Source organism: Watersipora subatra, chromosome 7 (assembly GCF_963576615.1).
Source record: "Watersipora subatra chromosome 7, tzWatSuba1.1, whole genome shotgun sequence".
NCBI classification, from domain to species: domain Eukaryota; kingdom Metazoa; phylum Bryozoa; class Gymnolaemata; order Cheilostomatida; family Watersiporidae; genus Watersipora; species Watersipora subatra.
In genome coordinates this window covers 22,377,556-22,395,508 of record NC_088714.1, presented here as the reverse complement: position 1 = coordinate 22,395,508, position 17,953 = coordinate 22,377,556, and the positions used below count along the sequence as shown (strand labels likewise).

General features: G+C 34.9%; 1 protein-coding gene across 1 annotated transcript; it reads right to left on the bottom strand.

Moving 5' to 3' along the window:
• Nucleotides 1–202: 202 nt before the first annotated feature.
• On the bottom strand, nt 203–17,945 carry LOC137400554 (monocarboxylate transporter 12-B-like). The gene is made up of 8 exons (XM_068086880.1): nt 17,720–17,945; nt 12,216–12,362; nt 10,433–10,615; nt 8,493–8,635; nt 7,199–7,583; nt 6,443–6,625; nt 6,180–6,344; nt 203–357 (listed from the first exon to the last, which is right to left on the bottom strand). The coding sequence occupies exons 1-8, from the start codon at nt 17,943–17,945 to the stop codon at nt 203–205; spliced, it is 1,587 nt and encodes a 528-aa protein (XP_067942981.1).
• Between the last annotated feature and the right edge of the window lie 8 nt (nt 17,946–17,953).

The window sequence follows — 17,953 nt, the reverse complement described above, 5'->3', positions numbered from 1 at the left end:
AAAATAAATTTATATTGCATATGAATTTTTTTGAAAGAATCAGAAGCATTATATAAAAGTAGCAGCATTTCCCACAATTCTCGCTGATAGAATTATATTAATATTAAAAACTTGAAAACCTTAATATAGTCAAGCACCAACCTCTACAGTTCTATTAAACTAGCAGTAAATTATAAAGCATAATAGGGATGATAATAGACAACTAGTCAGCACTTTGTGAGAGCTCATTGCTAGGTTTAAGAGCCTTTCTTCTGATAGCGAAGGCAATTACAAACATGAGAGCACTTCCTGATATGGTACATGCGGCTATGTAGTAGTAGACATTTCTCCAGTGTAGTGTATACTCATATATGCCACCTAAAATATCATAGATAGTTACAAATATATAAATATTATATTAATATATACATCTTAGACACGGAAGCACAGTTGCACATGAGCATTAAAATATGATAGATATATACAACCTTTTACTACAGTAAGAGTCATGTCTATCTGTCTGTCTGTCCGACACCTGACGGGTAGCAAAAAAGATTGATTTCTACAGGATTCCAATTCACAACTTTTAGCAGGTGGTAGACTGACACTCAATGCAGTTGGTAGACTGACACTCAGCACAAGTGGTAGACTGACACTCAGTGCAGTTAATAGACTGACACTCAGAGCAGTTGGTAGACTGACACTCAGTGCAGTTAATAGACTGACACTCAGTGCAGGTGGTAGAGTGACACTCAGGTCAAATGGTAGATTGACACTCAGAGCAGTTGGTAGACTGACACTCAGTGCAGTTGGTAGACTGACACTCAGTGCAGGTGGTAGACTGACACTCTATCAACAGTACTGATTGACCTTCTTGGAACTTTGCAGATTATTGTGCAAGTAGTACACTTGAGAAACTCTCATGAGGCACCAGGCTGTCAGGGTGCTAGCACATATATAAATATTACATTAACATACAAATAATATATATATATATATATATATACCATACATACCTTACCATAAATATTATATATACTCATACTTATATAGATATAACATACACTATACAAGCTGTACATATGTATATACATATATATGTATATATATATATATATATATATATATATATATATATATATATATATATATATATATATATATATATATATATATATATATATATATATATATATATATATATATATATATATATATATATATATATATACAACTCTCCCAGTCTTTCAATTTTATATATCTATATATTAATCTCAAAGTCTGTCGTTCGGTTTGTCCAGCTATAGCTATTAAAATCTAGGAATAAAAGATCTGCTTCATGCTGGATTTGTTCTCGAAACATCCTGTTCACCAGGTGGTAACCTAACCAATTAGGCTATGTGAGATGCAATGGATTCATTCGACGATTTGAGTCATCATCTGGGTTAAAATACACGTACCACCCTGTGGTACACGACGTCACTAAAGCTTGCTCTCATGGCTCTTATTAGTAAGTTTAGCAATATGAATACTAGCTTACTCAAATTAGCCATTGGCAATGTGCCAGGCTAATGGCATATGGCAGGCAACTACATACTGTATTAAAAGAGAGGTGACTACTTCACCGGCCACTGTTTATAAGCTGTTTTTTAATACCCGTGCAATGCCGGGCATTCAGTAGTATTTATATAAATCTCAGTGTTTGTCTCTCATCTGTTGAATTATAGCGATAAAGTTTTAGCAATGAAAAATCACCTTCGTACTGGATTTGAACTCGTAGCATTCAAATCACAAGTCTACTGACAAGTGTGCATAACCACAAGGCTGAGCAGTTCATTTCACACCCATTGCTCTTATCATATATGTACTGTACATCCTTTTTGCATATGTACAGTTAAATTTGCATGTTTTATTATTAATCAATACAGTGTGCCATTGGGTTAAGATGTCTTCGTTATACGATTTTTTTGTGTTACAAAGTGAAACACGATATTTTTTCAACTTTTTTCGGCCATGCGATATCAACAAAATGTTCTTATCGAAATTAAAACTTGGCAGTCGATGTGCTGGTTTCATCGAAACAACGAAGTTGCCGATATGGTATTTACCAAAACCCTTCTCACAACGCCTGAAAGAAATACAATGATTGCTCTGATATATCTCTCAGGCACGTAATCTATGCTATCGTAAATTCACTTGAAAATGTATCATATACGACCATAAAATTTCTGTACATCAGCAAAAAATCTGAATTAATAATTACAGAAGCGTTAGCCACAATTTCTCTAATACAGATCAATATTTTAGTTTGGGCTATGTTCATTGTAATTGCAGCAATCGCCCATTAGTTATGCAAATGATTTGTGGCTACTATATTATTAAAAATACATTTTTGCATGTGTGCAAAAGTGCATACATGCAAGTGCACACATGCCTAGTGCACAAAGATTTAACCTAATTCAGATGAATGTACTGAAAATTCAAAGTTTTCGAATTGTTTTAACATTCAATTTGCAAATAACTGCATATTATACTACTAGAAATTCCCCTGTCATACAGCCCACGACCTGATAATGGAATAAGGGATAATGGAAAAAATGGTACTGCTGGTTGTTGAAAAAGCATATCTGTAATATATTCTAACAGTCACATATATAATATATATATATATATATATATGTTGTTATATTCTAAAAGTCTAACTGTTCTATAAGTGTAAGAGAAGATACAAATTCAACAGAGGGACCTGGGTCCATATTGTTGGCTGCACTGAATTTATTAGCAGCGTTAGGTCTAACTTATTGGCATGTATGACATACAGTCAAACATGGATAACTCGAACTTCAAGGGACCGAGCAAAAGTGTTCGAATTATCAGAGCGTTCAAGTTATCAGAGAACTGTCACAAGTCCATATATTTACTTATTTATTAGTAGATACATGTACATATACAAACTATAACATAAATCAAAAGCACAAATGGCTTGTCTCAAATTAAATGCTTCTAATGTAAAGTTTAAAACGTTTTTTTGAAAAAGTATAGAGATTTTTCTATCACTTGAGATTGGTTTGTTGTTTGAGGTGATGTTATTGCCAGGACGTTTTTCAGATTGACATTGGCAAAACTTGATCGTTGTTGAAATGCTCAAAAGAAAAGACATTTTTTTCTTTTGGGGTTTTACCCACGATCAATTTTCCCGTTTTTTCTTGAAGTTTATGCAAAGATTATCTTACTTTACCTGGGATTCGTTAAGAGCAACACTCCGAGGCTGTTCAATTAGAAGTTTTACGAGGTTTTACGTACATTCTATATCACTCACGTTTTTTTAATAGATACTTATTGAATGTACACACGTATTCTGTGTTTAGGTCAAACGATGAATAGTTTTTTGTAGCTCAGACAACGTTAAAGTTTAATTACAGCAATTTTTAAGACGTTTTAAACATTCCACATTCCGACGTTGATTCAACACGGAATCAACTTCGGAAAACTATTCATCACGGGCTAGCCGGGTCATGCACTCAAGGATTTTCGCCACGCACATACAAAACAAAAACAACATGCGATTTTTGTTTTGTATGTGCGTGGCGAAAAGCCTTGCGCGCGTGACCCGGCTAGCCCGTGCTACTCATCGTATAGCAGTATAAATCAAATTTCACCAAACCTTTAGAAAAGTCGTTGACAAAAATATTTTGCCGATGGTGGTAATAACGACGCTTATGAATTACGAAAAGATGAAGTTTACCTCTATGGCTTTGAATAAAGTGATTTTCTAAAGCGATAACAACCGTTTCGGTAGCCCTTGGGCAAAAAACAGTTCGAATTAACCGTGTTGAGTTCGAGTTATCTATAGCAATTTATCATTACGTGGGAATGGACCAAAGGAAATGTTCGAATTAACCATGTGTTCGAGCTATCCGTGGACGAGTTATCCATGTTTGACTGTAGTTGTATTTGACCATTGTATGTAATGAAATGTTTCTCATTACATCCAGTACATGTGAGCTGTGATATGCTGTCGTCAAGTCTGCCTAGAAAGTTGTTACGCAGTTCTTGAAAATCAGGACAATCTAAAGATTGAAAATGAGGAATGTGATGAAGGCGGGCAGTATTGGGAGGAGCAATATTGTTTGGTGTAATATTTTCATGATCTATAATGTCCATAAAATCATGATCATCATCTGGAAACAAAGGGGTTGCCATGTCCATGTCATTTACATCGCCTACAACATCTACTAAAGAATTCTCTGAGTCGGATGAGTTGTTATTAATTTTAGTAGCGTGTTGTTGAACATTAGCCTTTGATGTCGATGGTTGCTGTGAGGACCTTCTATTTATCCTCCTATTGAGCTGTAATAATTGAGAGATATGTAGATGGCACTGCGTCGGCCACGGCATGGTGTTCTGGGAAGTTGTATGTTCTTGGTAGTTGTCAAGTTGTTTTGAAATTAAATTCAAAAAGTCAATTATGCAAAACAAAAAGCTGTAAAAAAATCAGACCTAATCTACTACTATCTCAAACCTATGTTTTACAACAAAATAAATATTAATAAAAGCTGTAGGCCTAACCTGCTGTAATGTATGTAATTTAACAACAGCATTAAGGAAATATATTTACTTTAACTCTGAAATGCAATATTAGAAGTAAAATGGCAAGCTGCTGTGTAATATACACAGTTTGAAAGTTGGTTGTGTTAAATGTATAATGGTTTTGATAGCGATCTTTAACAGAAAGCAAGTATGAGCGTTCACGCATCTGGAGGTTTTCTGTAAACTGGAGCAAAATAAAAAAATGTTCTCGTCATAAAGGGGCATTGCAGTTCGGCCCTAGCTTGTACATAAGATCTAAAGAATTTTGGCTAACGTTTTAAATAATTTAATGAAACCTTCGGTAACTGGACAAAAAAAAACAGGCTGATAAACTGTGTACCACAATTTCGTACCTGTAAATCGGTCTACCCCTCAAACGGTCTACGTTTATTACAGAAACCTTTGGATAAATTCAAATACTGATTCTTATAATTAAATCTTATAATAATTTTATAAAATCAAATAATTATTCTTATAATTAAATATTTTTGCAAGATATTAAAAACGGAAAAATATTAGAAACCTTCGGCAGTTAAACAATGCCATAGACTGGTGAAATGAGCATGTTTTTCTCATGAAATGCGCACTGCTTAATAGTTCTGCTATCTTTCGGATGGCTTTATTGGCGTATCGTTGGCCAGTTTTATGTATGATTAAAAAAATCTTTTCAAGTGTTTTATTGCGATTTTAGGCCAAGTTAATCTGTCTATTTGTGTATAATCCAATTAGATGGGTAAGGTTTAAAACATTGTCTACAAAAAATAAAGACTTGGTAACATATTTAAATAGGTTTATATGTGTTTTGTATCGTTATTATACTTAAATGACTCCACTGAAAAATGGTTAAATTTGTTGATGAGATTTCGGTACAAGGGTTTGCGACGGTGTTGATGGATAATTTTCGTGAGTTGTGTGCACATAGGCATTTATCATAAATCTCCCAAACAATTGCTTCGCTCGTGTTTGGTCGTGGGATAAAATACTACCTGAGGCAAACGGCTAAGTATTTTACTATAAAATACTACCTGAAGCAAACGACTACATAGCATGCTATAAAATATTACCTGAGGCAAATGACTGCGTAGCATACTATAAAACACTACCTGAAGCAAATGACTACATAGCATGCTATAAAATATTACCTGAGGCAAATGACTGCGTAGCATACTATAAAATACTACCTGAGGCAAACGACTACATAGCATGCTATAAAATACTACCTGAGGTGAATGACTACATAGCATGCTATAAAATACTACCTGAGGCAAACGACTACATAGCATGTTATAAAATACTACCTGAGGCAAACAACTGCATAGCATACTATAAAATACCACCTGAAGCAAACAACTACATAGCATGCTATAAAATATTACCTGAGGCAAATGACTGCATAGCATACTATAAAATGCTACCTGAGGCAAACGACTACATAGCATGTTATAAAATGCTACCTGGGGCAAACGACTGCATATTATTCTATAAAATACTACCTGAGGCAAACGACTGCATAGCATGCTGTAAAATACTACCTGAGGCAAACGACTACATAGCATGTTATGAAATACTACCTGAGGCAAACGACTGCATATTATACTATGAAATACTACCTGAGGCAAATGTAGATGTAATGCTGGATACGCTCATGTAAGCGAAATTTATAGCCATCGCACTTTCCACATAGTCGATACCAAAGAGCTCTCTGGCTATGACTGGCATCAGACTAAACACTGATGTACCAGTTGAACCCATTCCTATCACTGCAGCCACCATTCCTAAAAGAGAAGACAATTTTTAAAACGGCTATGAAGTCATTTTAGTGAAATTTTTGTCAATAAGCGAGAAAACTGAAAAAATATCTGCTGAAATTTACCTGCTGTATTGTTGAGCAAGCCACACAGTAATGCCATAAGTCCAGTAAAAGCCATACATAGTCCAACATGAACAGCAACAGGTAAAAGCTTTCTATCGGCTAACCATCCATGAAAGATTCTCATTGGTATCTCCATAACTCCACCGAGGGATAGCGCTATGCTAACAAACTCCTTACTGATACCTAAAATGAAATATTCACTTACATGAACTACTCTTTAAACCAGATAATCAGACAGGGGTAGTAACAAATACATATGAGTTACTAGCTAGTGATTTAGTTCTAGTCTTTCAAGCGTTCTAGACCTGGTTTTACCACTCGATTTTAGTTTTTTCAAGTACTAGCATATTTCCAAACTGCTGCAAGCTGTAAACAACCCTTTGAAATCAAAACATACGTGGTGCTACTCCACAGAGATAGTGCCCTGACTAGCTATTCTCAGTTGTTCAGGAAAACATATTTCAGAAAGAGAAACTGATTCTCTATTCACTTAAGTATTTTATTGAGCAGTAATATGTCATTTACCTCCAATCCAAGGCTTACGTTCATCACGCTATTTCCTGTTACAAGCTATCATTTTGCTAGTAGACATCTGGAAAGTAGCTCTTAAAGTTTCTTATTTTAAACCCAGTCTTAGCTCCCAATCATATGAGCTCCATATGCTCAACTCACATTCTGTATAACTAGGCTATATGTAGGTCAGAAGTTTATTTACTGAAAAGGCATTAGCTATAAATAAAACCTGTACTCTCTTACCTATCTGTTTGCCCAATGGAGGAATGCATTGCAGAATCGCATCTGCTCCAGACGTAAACGCAAGAACGGAAAACCCCAATATAACACACCAAGGGTTGTAAACAATCTTCCATTTAAATGACTTTTGTTTCTTTTTGTTATCTTGGGATGGAATTTCTGATGTAATAGGTGCAGCAATTATTCTGGAACCTTCTAGATGTTGCGAACTAATGGCGAGTATCTGAAGAGAAGAAAGGTGATGATTCTCTTGTTTTCTTACAGCCTGGCGCAAGCTGAGACTATCTAACTTAACGGGAGTTGAAAGGAACGTGTCTTTGGAATTATCTATGTCATTCTCCTGCAGGCGTTTAGCTCCAAGAGACTGGCTTCTTTTTCGAATTTTGTTCTAAATAGTACAATACGCATTATAGTTGCAAATAGCCATCTTTTTGCTGAATTAACTATGAAGGTTGTTTACAAGCCTAGCAAAATGTGGAAGTTCACATCATATGATCTTGTATTCTGTCACACTTTGCTCCATTGTGCTATGCTAAGCTATTTAAGGGGATTTTATGTTATATAATAATGTTTGCTCATTTATATCACTCATACTGTATGATAGTACAACATATTACTATATATTATGTTTTATATCATCCTGCAAAACACTACAATATGAAGTAGTGTATTGTGTTCTGTTGGAAAAAATGAAACTTGGTTATATTTTTAGCATAAATAGCATTTTATATTATGTTATATGTACTACTTCACTTCGTTCTATTGTACTATATTATGTTAAGCTATGTATATTGTAAAATATAGTATGATATTGTATGGTATTACATGATATTGTAATTTTATTCATATTTTATTAACACTATACTATTTATAACGCATCAAAAATTTATATTATAATGTATCATAGTATATTTTATCGCATTGTATTTTTTTCATGGCATTAAATAATGTTAAATTATACTATAATGTATTGTGTTGTATTGCATTGTATCATTTATTATATTGTAAAAGGCTTTATGATTGAATTCAATTTATCTATTCTAAAATGTTGTTATTTTACTATATAACATGCCTGCAAGTAATGTCTATACAAGCATGGCATAGTAATGGCACTACTTCATCCAGAAAGCCCTTTATGGAAACTTTCCAAGTGCACCGGAACATGCTAACTATGCCTTACTAACTATAAAGACCAGTTTACATGACTAACAATAAAAATGTCTGTATTAATGGAGTGTAGACTGCATGAACACACTTCAAAGAATATATCTTCTTTTCATATTGTTCGGAACTTTACCTGATCCTCAAAACGACTGTTGGAGTTATCTTCCTCCTCTGCAACTTCACCGCCTGATTCGCTGCTTGATTTCACCCATCTAGAGTAATAGCTTAAGGGACGAAGGAGGGCTGCGAGCACCATGGTTTGTATACAGAGCCCAGCTGAAACAAAAGAAACTCCCAATATCACTTTTACAACATCGTGAAATCAACATTTCCGGCTTTTGCTTTATATTCCATGCTAAAAAAAATTGAAAATAATTCTGTGATTAGTTTTTCCATGGGAACTTATTCATATAAATTTCGTTTCTAGCGTGTTTTATCTGTTTTATAACCACTTTTGTTTTTCATAATATGTTTACCAAATTCTCTCTTCGGTTTATCTCATCGTAAAAACATAAACTTACAAGTTTATTTTTACATTGAAAGAGGCTATTAATATAGTGAAATCCCATTTTTGTGCCTGACATCCCAAATGACTAACAGGTAAATATGCACTGTTGTTAGAAAAACACTCCCCTCCTGATTTTGATATTTCGTATTATCAGTTATATAATTATTATTATTATTATTATAATATTCTGATGCAAAGAGTGTTGTATTAAAATATTAGATTCTTAACTCAGGCAAATATATCACTGAGCATTTGGGTTAAAATAACAATGTGAGGTTGAAGGTCACGTTGAGAGCAAAAGCAGCAGCGCATTGACAAAGAATGACAAGTCGGCTGTTCAGTGCCGGCTGTTCATGCACAGCTCAGGTTACACTTTTAAATTTGAGTGAAATTATGAAGTTAACCTCTTTTCAACTCTCCCATTTTACTAGCTAGAGGTACACCAAGAAACACGCTTAGTTGAAGGAACTTCTACTGTAGTGTATGACAGGTGATTATAACACCCCAGAGTAGCTTATGATTATTATGAGTTACTATGTCCTTAGAAACTAGTATTATATAAACTAGAATCAGTTCTATTACATTTGCACAATGCTTCAAGATCTTCCAATTTTATTGCTTTCAGATATCAAGTCTTTTAGATTGAAGGGCTTTTTCACTCAACCTTCTTCCAACTCATCCAACTATCAGTGACCCATTTTCCAATAGTGGCGCACCCCACCATCAACCCCTCTTTCTCTCTTTCTCTCTTTCTCTCTTTCTCTCTTTCTCTTTTTCTCTTCTTTTCATTCTCTTTTTTTCAGTTTACTAAAAGCACATATCTCCCTCTCCTTTTTCTCCCCATCTCCCTCTCTCCACACTTCCTCCTCTTCCCCTTTTTCTTCTCTCCCCCTCTTTCCATCTCTCCATCTCCCTATTTCCCCCTCTCCTTCACTCTCCGTCTCTCCTTCGCACCTTTTCTCTTCATTTTCTCACTCTGTCGCTCTATCTCCCCTCTTTCCTCCTCTTACCCTCTCTCCCTCTTTCCCTTTCCCCATCTCCCATTCTCTTGCTTTCTCCCTCTCTCCCCCTCCCTCATTTCTCCTTCTTTTCCTCTTCCCTCCCTCCTTTTCTCCCTCTTCCTTTTCCGCCTCTCTTACACTCTCTCACTCTCCCCTTCGCCATCTTTTTTCTTTTCTCCCACTCACTCACACTCCCCTTTGCCTCTCTCCCACTCTCTCCCACTCCCTCGCTTTCTTTCCCTTCTCTTTGCCCTTTCTTCTTTTTCTCCTCTCCTCTTTTCCCCCTCTCTAACTTTTTCTCTCTACATCTCTCCTTCTCTCTGTTCACCCTTCTTTCCCTCTCTCTTTCTCTCGCTTTCTCGTTCTTTCTTCCTCTTACTCTCCTCCCTCTCTCCCTCTCTCTCTCTTTCTCTCTTTGGCTTTCTCTCTTTCTCTCTAACGATTCCATTCTGCAAATAATGGCATGAGAGTTCAAAAACTAAAGTTTATCTATTCAATCAACAACCTTTCTCTCTAAAAGTTATAGCATTGTGAAGTCAAAATATCTTAGCTCGCTGTACTTACTGTGAAGCGTTAAGGCACCAGAGAATGAATAGTTATCAAAAAGCTTTCGAAGACTTATGGCTGTGACTAGAACTCCGATGCCAGAGCATGAGGTTGTTAGCCCAAGTGATAAGCCTTTTCTTTTATCAAAATAAGGAGCAGAGACTGTGAATACTGTGAGTAGCGTCATACCATTTCCTATACCTGCATGTAACAAAGCACAATTTATCCAGAGTTTTCTAAATTGGACTGTCAGATGCAAAATAAAAACATCAATCAAAAGTATTTTATCAAGTGTTCATACAATCACATCTTGCTTGTGTCTATAAAGTATGATGATCTACAACTATCTAATTTCATTTCAAGTGGCATATTTATTGGGCATTGTTTAAGTCCCCTACAGCAATGCCCCATGTTTACATGTTGATGTATATGCATGAACTTCTGCTTTTTTACCTGTCTCTTGGATTTTCTTTGTAGAATATCCGAATGTATTTTCTTACATATGCAATGTTTGAGAAGGATTAAAATTTAGCCTTGCTAATTCTATAAGCGTATACCTATATATAGAAAAAAGTACATTTTGACAAAAAATTTGTGATCATTTTTTATGACCACAGTTTTACTAAAGTGCATAACTATATAATCAATAATACTTTGAGATTTGATAAAACTATTAATTTTTCATATGTTCCAGTCACAGAATAAAAAGCTTACCAGAAAAAATTATTAAATGTACAAACAAAAAACCTTTATGAAGAAATATTACATTGAAAGACTTTGCGAGGGAATAATAGCAACCAGTTTCTAGAGTATACTGCAAAACTATTTACAAAACACAACTATATGTTGTCAAGTGTGAATCTGACACTATCTTACATTATGTAGCTGTAGAAAATCACTTACCAAATATGAGTCCTCTTGTAAGGTACATACACTCTATAGAAGGTGAGTAAGCGAACGATATCATGCCGATTGTTGATATGCCCACTCCTAACATACTGACAAACCTCGCAGATGTTTTGGCTAACAGCAAACCAATAATTGGTGCTGTAAATAGAGATGATATTATTAGGAAACTGCTGTTGATGTGCTGACATTGAATAACAAATACCTCACGTCTAACATAATCTTTATTTAACGATTTTGTAACTGATTACCCAGTTGGATGTCTTGCATATATTTTATCAGAAACGATCAAACTATTGCATCTTAGTGTAAGAATTTTTTGTATTTTCGTTTTTTTGTATTTTGTATGTTTTTTCAAAAAATGTTAAAACTCATTAAATATTCAAATTACATTTTATAAAAAATTTACTGACTAATTAATTAAAAATAATTAATGTAAATTAATTAAGTTTAACTAATTAATTAATTTTAATTAATTAATTTTAATTAATTAATTAATTAAAACAGATTAAACGCATTTCAGCAGCTAAAATAAAGCATCTATAGATGATGGCTGCTGTTTTTTTAATCATAACCTGGAGTATTTCACGCTAAAACATTAAAATGTATATTTACTAGCTTATGTTGATAACATAATAAAACTTTATAAATAGCGCCAGTTACAAAGTAGGTTAAAACGGAAAACTAGGGCAAAAAAAGAATAATTTGCTTCGTCGCCCCTAGCATGACAGCTTCTACTGACAAGCAACAGCAGGAATAAGATTCCAAGTAGCTGTCATATTTTTCTTCAATGTAAATATTTATATTAAATTCACATCACAGCTTATTGACCTTATATCAAATAAAAAGTGCAGGCATTGTAAACTTGATAGGTGAAGCAGGTGATTTTACTAACCTGACATATCGCCAACTAAAGTACTAACACTAAATATCCATAGAGCAGAAGTAGCTGATTTCTCTGGATACAGTTCCATCACTTCAACTAAAATGATCCCTCGGTTTTTCTCATTTCCACCCATCCAGAAAAAGAGTCCTCCACAAGCTATGGGTAACACTTGGCATGTTAGCATCAGATTGCACATCAAGGTAACATTAACTGAGCACTTCAAACCATTCATTGTTTTGCTGTGACACAGTGATTGGCATTTAAGTTAATGCTAGAGTTATGTTATAAGTTTTGATAATTATACTACCAGCTTTATTGTGACTAGTTTGATGATCGGCAGCAAATATGACTTGAGATGTTTATATTTCTGTGGGTTAGATGATGTGCAAACTTAATCAGAGGAACATTCAGTTTAGACTGCAGCAGATCTTTATCTGTATTTTAGTACAATAAAGAGTTCTAGTAAAATAGGAGTGTTGGTTGACAGCAACAAATAGAAATAATAGGGGTAGTAAAAGTTATATAATAAGACGTGTCTCTCACACCATCCCAAGAAAAAATACATACATTTTAGTTTCTGGCGCTACCCCCATTCTTTGCCCGCCAGTTTTATAAGAACTTTATCTTTCTGGCAACTTGGACAGTATAGCATTCCTATTTGTGAGTATTATTTGCCTGCAGGTGTGGTATTCCTTATTAGGAGATGCTGAATTGCAGAGTTTACTTATTTAGGCATTGGGGAGCGGAGGTTACCACCTCCTAAGTTCAGCAACCAAAAATCAATTGCCTGCAGAGCTAATTTAAAAATGTTGTTATAGCTGTATATTTGGACTTGACAAAATTTAAAATTTTCACAAATAGCAGCTATTATATATTAGCTGAGACGACATACATAATGTCAAGGGTAGTTGAAATTGACCAATTACAATCCACTTTCACAGATATATGGCTCAGTGACAAATTCTCAAATTTGTCCTGTATTCTTCTAATAAACCTTTTCAAGACTAAACACTTTATCAAAGACCTGTTAGCCTTATATATTAAAAGATGCAGTGAAAGAAACTCTTTGATCCGTAATAAAATCAGAGAATAAAAATTCAAAACGAGTTCCCTTTCAAATGTAGCAACTAAAGGTAAATATTAACCATATGCAGATTTATATTGCGAGTACCATAATAAAAATTGACATGTACGCATTACAAAATGTGTTCACTTGAAGGCTGAAACTAATACTGGTGATTCAAAACCTCCCTTATTTCACCCCCAGTGTGGTTCAACTTTAAAGTTTTTCTTCTACGAGTTGTTCTAGCCTTGTTTATGGGCGCTTTCAGGTTTCTTAAGAGTATTGATATGAAATAAAGTATATCTAAGCTGTTTCATTTCTAGTCATGTACTTTGATTGGAGTAATATGAACTGATACCCTCAAAGTTTGTTTAAGTAGCTTCTCAGGCTAGGTTATGAATTATAAGACTTAACAATCGAAAACTAGACAATATTAACAACAAATATCATAGTCTGACAAACATAAGGCAGAAATATAGATCCTAATTTCCTCTTACCAAATGTGATGACCCATGCCCAGCCGCGGTCAATTGGAAGAGCCATTATCAATGGTTGCTAGCACACCTGTATTAATCTGTTATTTAGACACCTGTCACCTTCTGTCATCAAAAAGTTGCTCTAGTTTACAGATTCCTTCCAAATTTCTACAAGGATAGGATTTATTTTGGAAGAGAACATTTTTATAGTCTATCGATCTTGGAAAGCGCTTCAGCTCATTATCACTCTGTATTGATTAATCTCTCGTAACTTGTACCCAAACAGCAACATTAAATTTATTAAAATATAAAATAAAATTTATTATGTTAATAATGGTAAGAATGTCATAAACCACACTAAATAATATTAGAGAAGGATGAGACTACAAATCTCCAAAATAGAAACACTGCAAAGGAACTGAGAAGAGTATGATAAGGTTGTTTCATTGAAAGGGTTAGTAATTTGCTACCTGTACTATCCTACCTATACCTACACTAACTACACTACACTACCTATACTACCTATACCTACCTATACTACCTATATCTACCTATGCCTACACTAACTATAATACACTACCTATACTACCTATATCTACCTATACCTACACTAACTACACTACACTACCTATACTACCTATATCTACCTATGCCTACACTAACTACACTACACTACCTATACTACCTATATCTACCTATACCTACACTAACTACACTACACTACCTATACTACCTATATCTACCTATACTACCTATACTACCTATACTACCTATACTACCTATATCTACCTATACCTACACTAACTACACTACACTACCTATACTATCATTTATACCTATACCTACCTATACCTACCTATACTATCATCTTCAAAGTCTTTTAAACTGTCATACGATAGAGTCATTGACTGGTTATTCTAAACAGCTGAGTGAGAGTTGGTCACTACTAACAATTGTAATAGTACATCACATTATGCAGATTAGTTGGCAGATGAACCTTTACAATAAAGACTTCAGAGCTTTTCTAAAGTTGGGAGTAAAAGCAGCCAACAATAATGGGGTTTTAAGATTAGCGATTAATCTGGTAGATTTCACAAGACAGAAGAGCTTGTTTCCAAAAACGGCAAAATTTTCTACTTGCCCTTTCAGGCTCAACTGTGCTTGCTAATTTATACAGTTTTACCTTCAAGGCGTAGCTCATCTGTTATGCCCTGTTTGGAGCAATCAGTGACATGAAGTTGGAGTGTTTTCTGTCTGTTACAAGAAGATCAGATAGGTTTGGCTACCATTAACAGTATAAGGCAGCACAAAAGTACTTTAACCTTCTGCTATGCACTAGCCGAATTGAGAATTTTCTCAACTTATGAAAGCTGTCTCAAGCTACTTACATGTATGTAGTGAAAACCTAGAGCTTGAGGTAGAGTACAACAGAGTCGTGCTCCAACTCCTTCTTTTATACCTAATCCTATGAAAGTACTAAAAAACAAGGCCTGTGAATTGAATGCTTGAGATCTTCCACCCCCTTTTCCACACCTATGTTCTATTATAGTAGCAAGATAGCAATCAGTAGATGTAATTAAACAGGCTTCTTTCTTAAACAGTGATACAACTTACACATTGCTCTAGAGGTGTACTTCAAGACTAGTAGTTGATTCACTATCTATCCCAGCTGTGAATGAAGTAAGCCGCATCATATCTCAATAATAGGCTGAACTGATTACGCTAGCTGCTCCTTGATTGGACAATAATTATAAAACTTTCAATAATAATTACATACGGGTACTTTACCTTTGTGTTTGGGTTTGAATTAGAGCTGTAAGTCATAAGTATGCAATAGTATGATGCTCAGTCAATACTGGTAACCTCAAACTTGTATTGAGAATAATTTTATTGTTGTGCTACAAAATCATAATAAATAAATATTATTATTTATGTACATTTTATATGCTAGAAATTCCACTGTGATACAGCCCACGACCAAAGAGATGTTGGAAAAAAGAAAGGGTACTGATGGTTGAGAAATGCAATATTAGCAGTCAAATGGCACTGCAGTGCAACAGGATAACTGCAATGGTAGCTGTAATGTACGGGGTGTGGATGTTATTATATACAACAAATAGCAATAATGAAAGAAAAAGATTATATGTTTATATCTCTCCCCCTGCTATAGGAGAAATGCAATATTGGCCAATATTAGAAGTAAAATGCACTGATATTATTAGAATAACCAATATTATTAATATAGTAATAATATAAAACCAATGCAAAATTTTGTTTACATTTAAAAATGTCATTGCTAAAAATATCAAGAAGTTGTGATATTTATATATATTTTTAGAAAATCTGTACTACATAGTCATTGTTCTGTAGTCATCTAAACTTATAATTAAATATTGTAATAATCTCATAAGAATCGTTACAGAAAAATATCATCGTCATTTCCTTTACTTGCACTGCGTTGGACATCAGTTAGAATACTAAAGTACTCAAAAGTGTCTAAAATGTCAGTTACTTTGAAATCGGAAAAATAGGAACGATTTCAGTACTCCTACGTTAATTACAGAAACATTTGGCGATTCGACAATGCTATAGACTGGTGAAATGTGCACGTTATTTTTTCGTGAAATGCGCATGACTTAATCATTCTATTCTCTGTCGCTCGGCGTTTTAATTTCCGGTCTTAACTTTTATTAAACCAAGCTTTTCAAGTGTTTTGTGAGAATTTTAGGTAAAATTAATTTGTCCATTTGTGTATAATCCGATCAGATGGGTAAGTTTTAAGAGAACATCGACAATTTACAAAGACTTGGTAACATATTCAAATAGGGTGATATGTGTTTTGTATCGTTATTATACTTTAACAACTCTACAAAATGATGGTTAAATTTGTTGATGAAATTTCTAGACAAGGGTTTGTCTCATTGTTGATGAATAATTTTCGTAAGTTGTGTGCACATGCATTTATCATAAAAACTCTCAAACTTCGCTCCCGCTCGTTTGGTTGCGGGACAAGTAGCTACTCTGCCTGTTACCAATCTTATCCCTGAAAATTGACTGTTTTATAATAGCCAAAACAGTTGCCAATAGTAGTCTACAGATTTTGTCTAAATCAGCAGCTTTTAGCATAAGTTCCAAAAAGGGTTTAGTGAGTCCGTCTCAGGGGTTTGGTAAAGGTCTCTCAAAGCAAAAACAAAAATCACACTGATTTGCAAGGCCATGTCTTTATAAGAATATAAGGAATTTATCAAATTTTTGTGAGTCCATGCATTGCACTAATTGTGGGCTTTGCGCACAGTGATTTTGATACACAGTTCAGTTGGGGCATCAGCAAAACATATAAGTATGTCTTGTATGTGCAAACAACCAAATTTAATTTTTCACTAAAGAAGAGTTTGGTGAAAGTGCATATGGAACTGGTGAGGTTCAAAACGCTTAACAAAGCTAAGAATGGCTGGTTAAGTTGATGTGTGCACTGCTATAACTCTAATTAAAGGTCCCTACTACTTTGATTGACTGGTCTAAGTTGATGTGTGAGCTGCTATAACTTTAGTTAAAGAGCCCTACTACTTTGATTGACTGGCCTAAGTTGATATGTGAGCTGCTATAACTCTAGTTAAAGGGTGCTACTACTTTGATTGACTGGTCTAAGTTCATGTGTGAGCTGCTATAACTCTAGTTAAAGGGCCCTACTACTTTGATTGGCTGGTCTAAGTTGATGTGTGAGCTGCTATAACTCTAGTTAAAGGACCCTACTACTTTGATTGACTGGTCTAAGTTCATGTGTGAGCTGCAGAAAATAGAAAAATTCCAGTTTACTGGTAGCCCTGTCAGAGTAGTGGATGAACAGTGATCAACCCAGATACAGGTGGTAAAAGACGATGCTAGCAGCCAGCTTACACTGATGATACAGCAGCAGACACAAAGAATCAAGAAGCTGCAGGAGCAACCCGGCTCCACCAAGAAAATGACCTAACCAAGATCTACCCTCTGCTTGAGTTGCAGCAAAAGGGACATGCCTGTAAGGACTCTGACTCGGGGACACGGCAGAGGGCCCAAACAGTAGCCCCTGCGGCTCGTTAAACCGAGGCCCTTGTTTCCCAACATACAGGCAAGATGACTCAAGGACCACGAAAAGGGACCAACGGGTGGATCTATTCTAGAAGGACTAGACAAGGAAAGGTCATTGCCCGAAAACGTCATTTTGACCA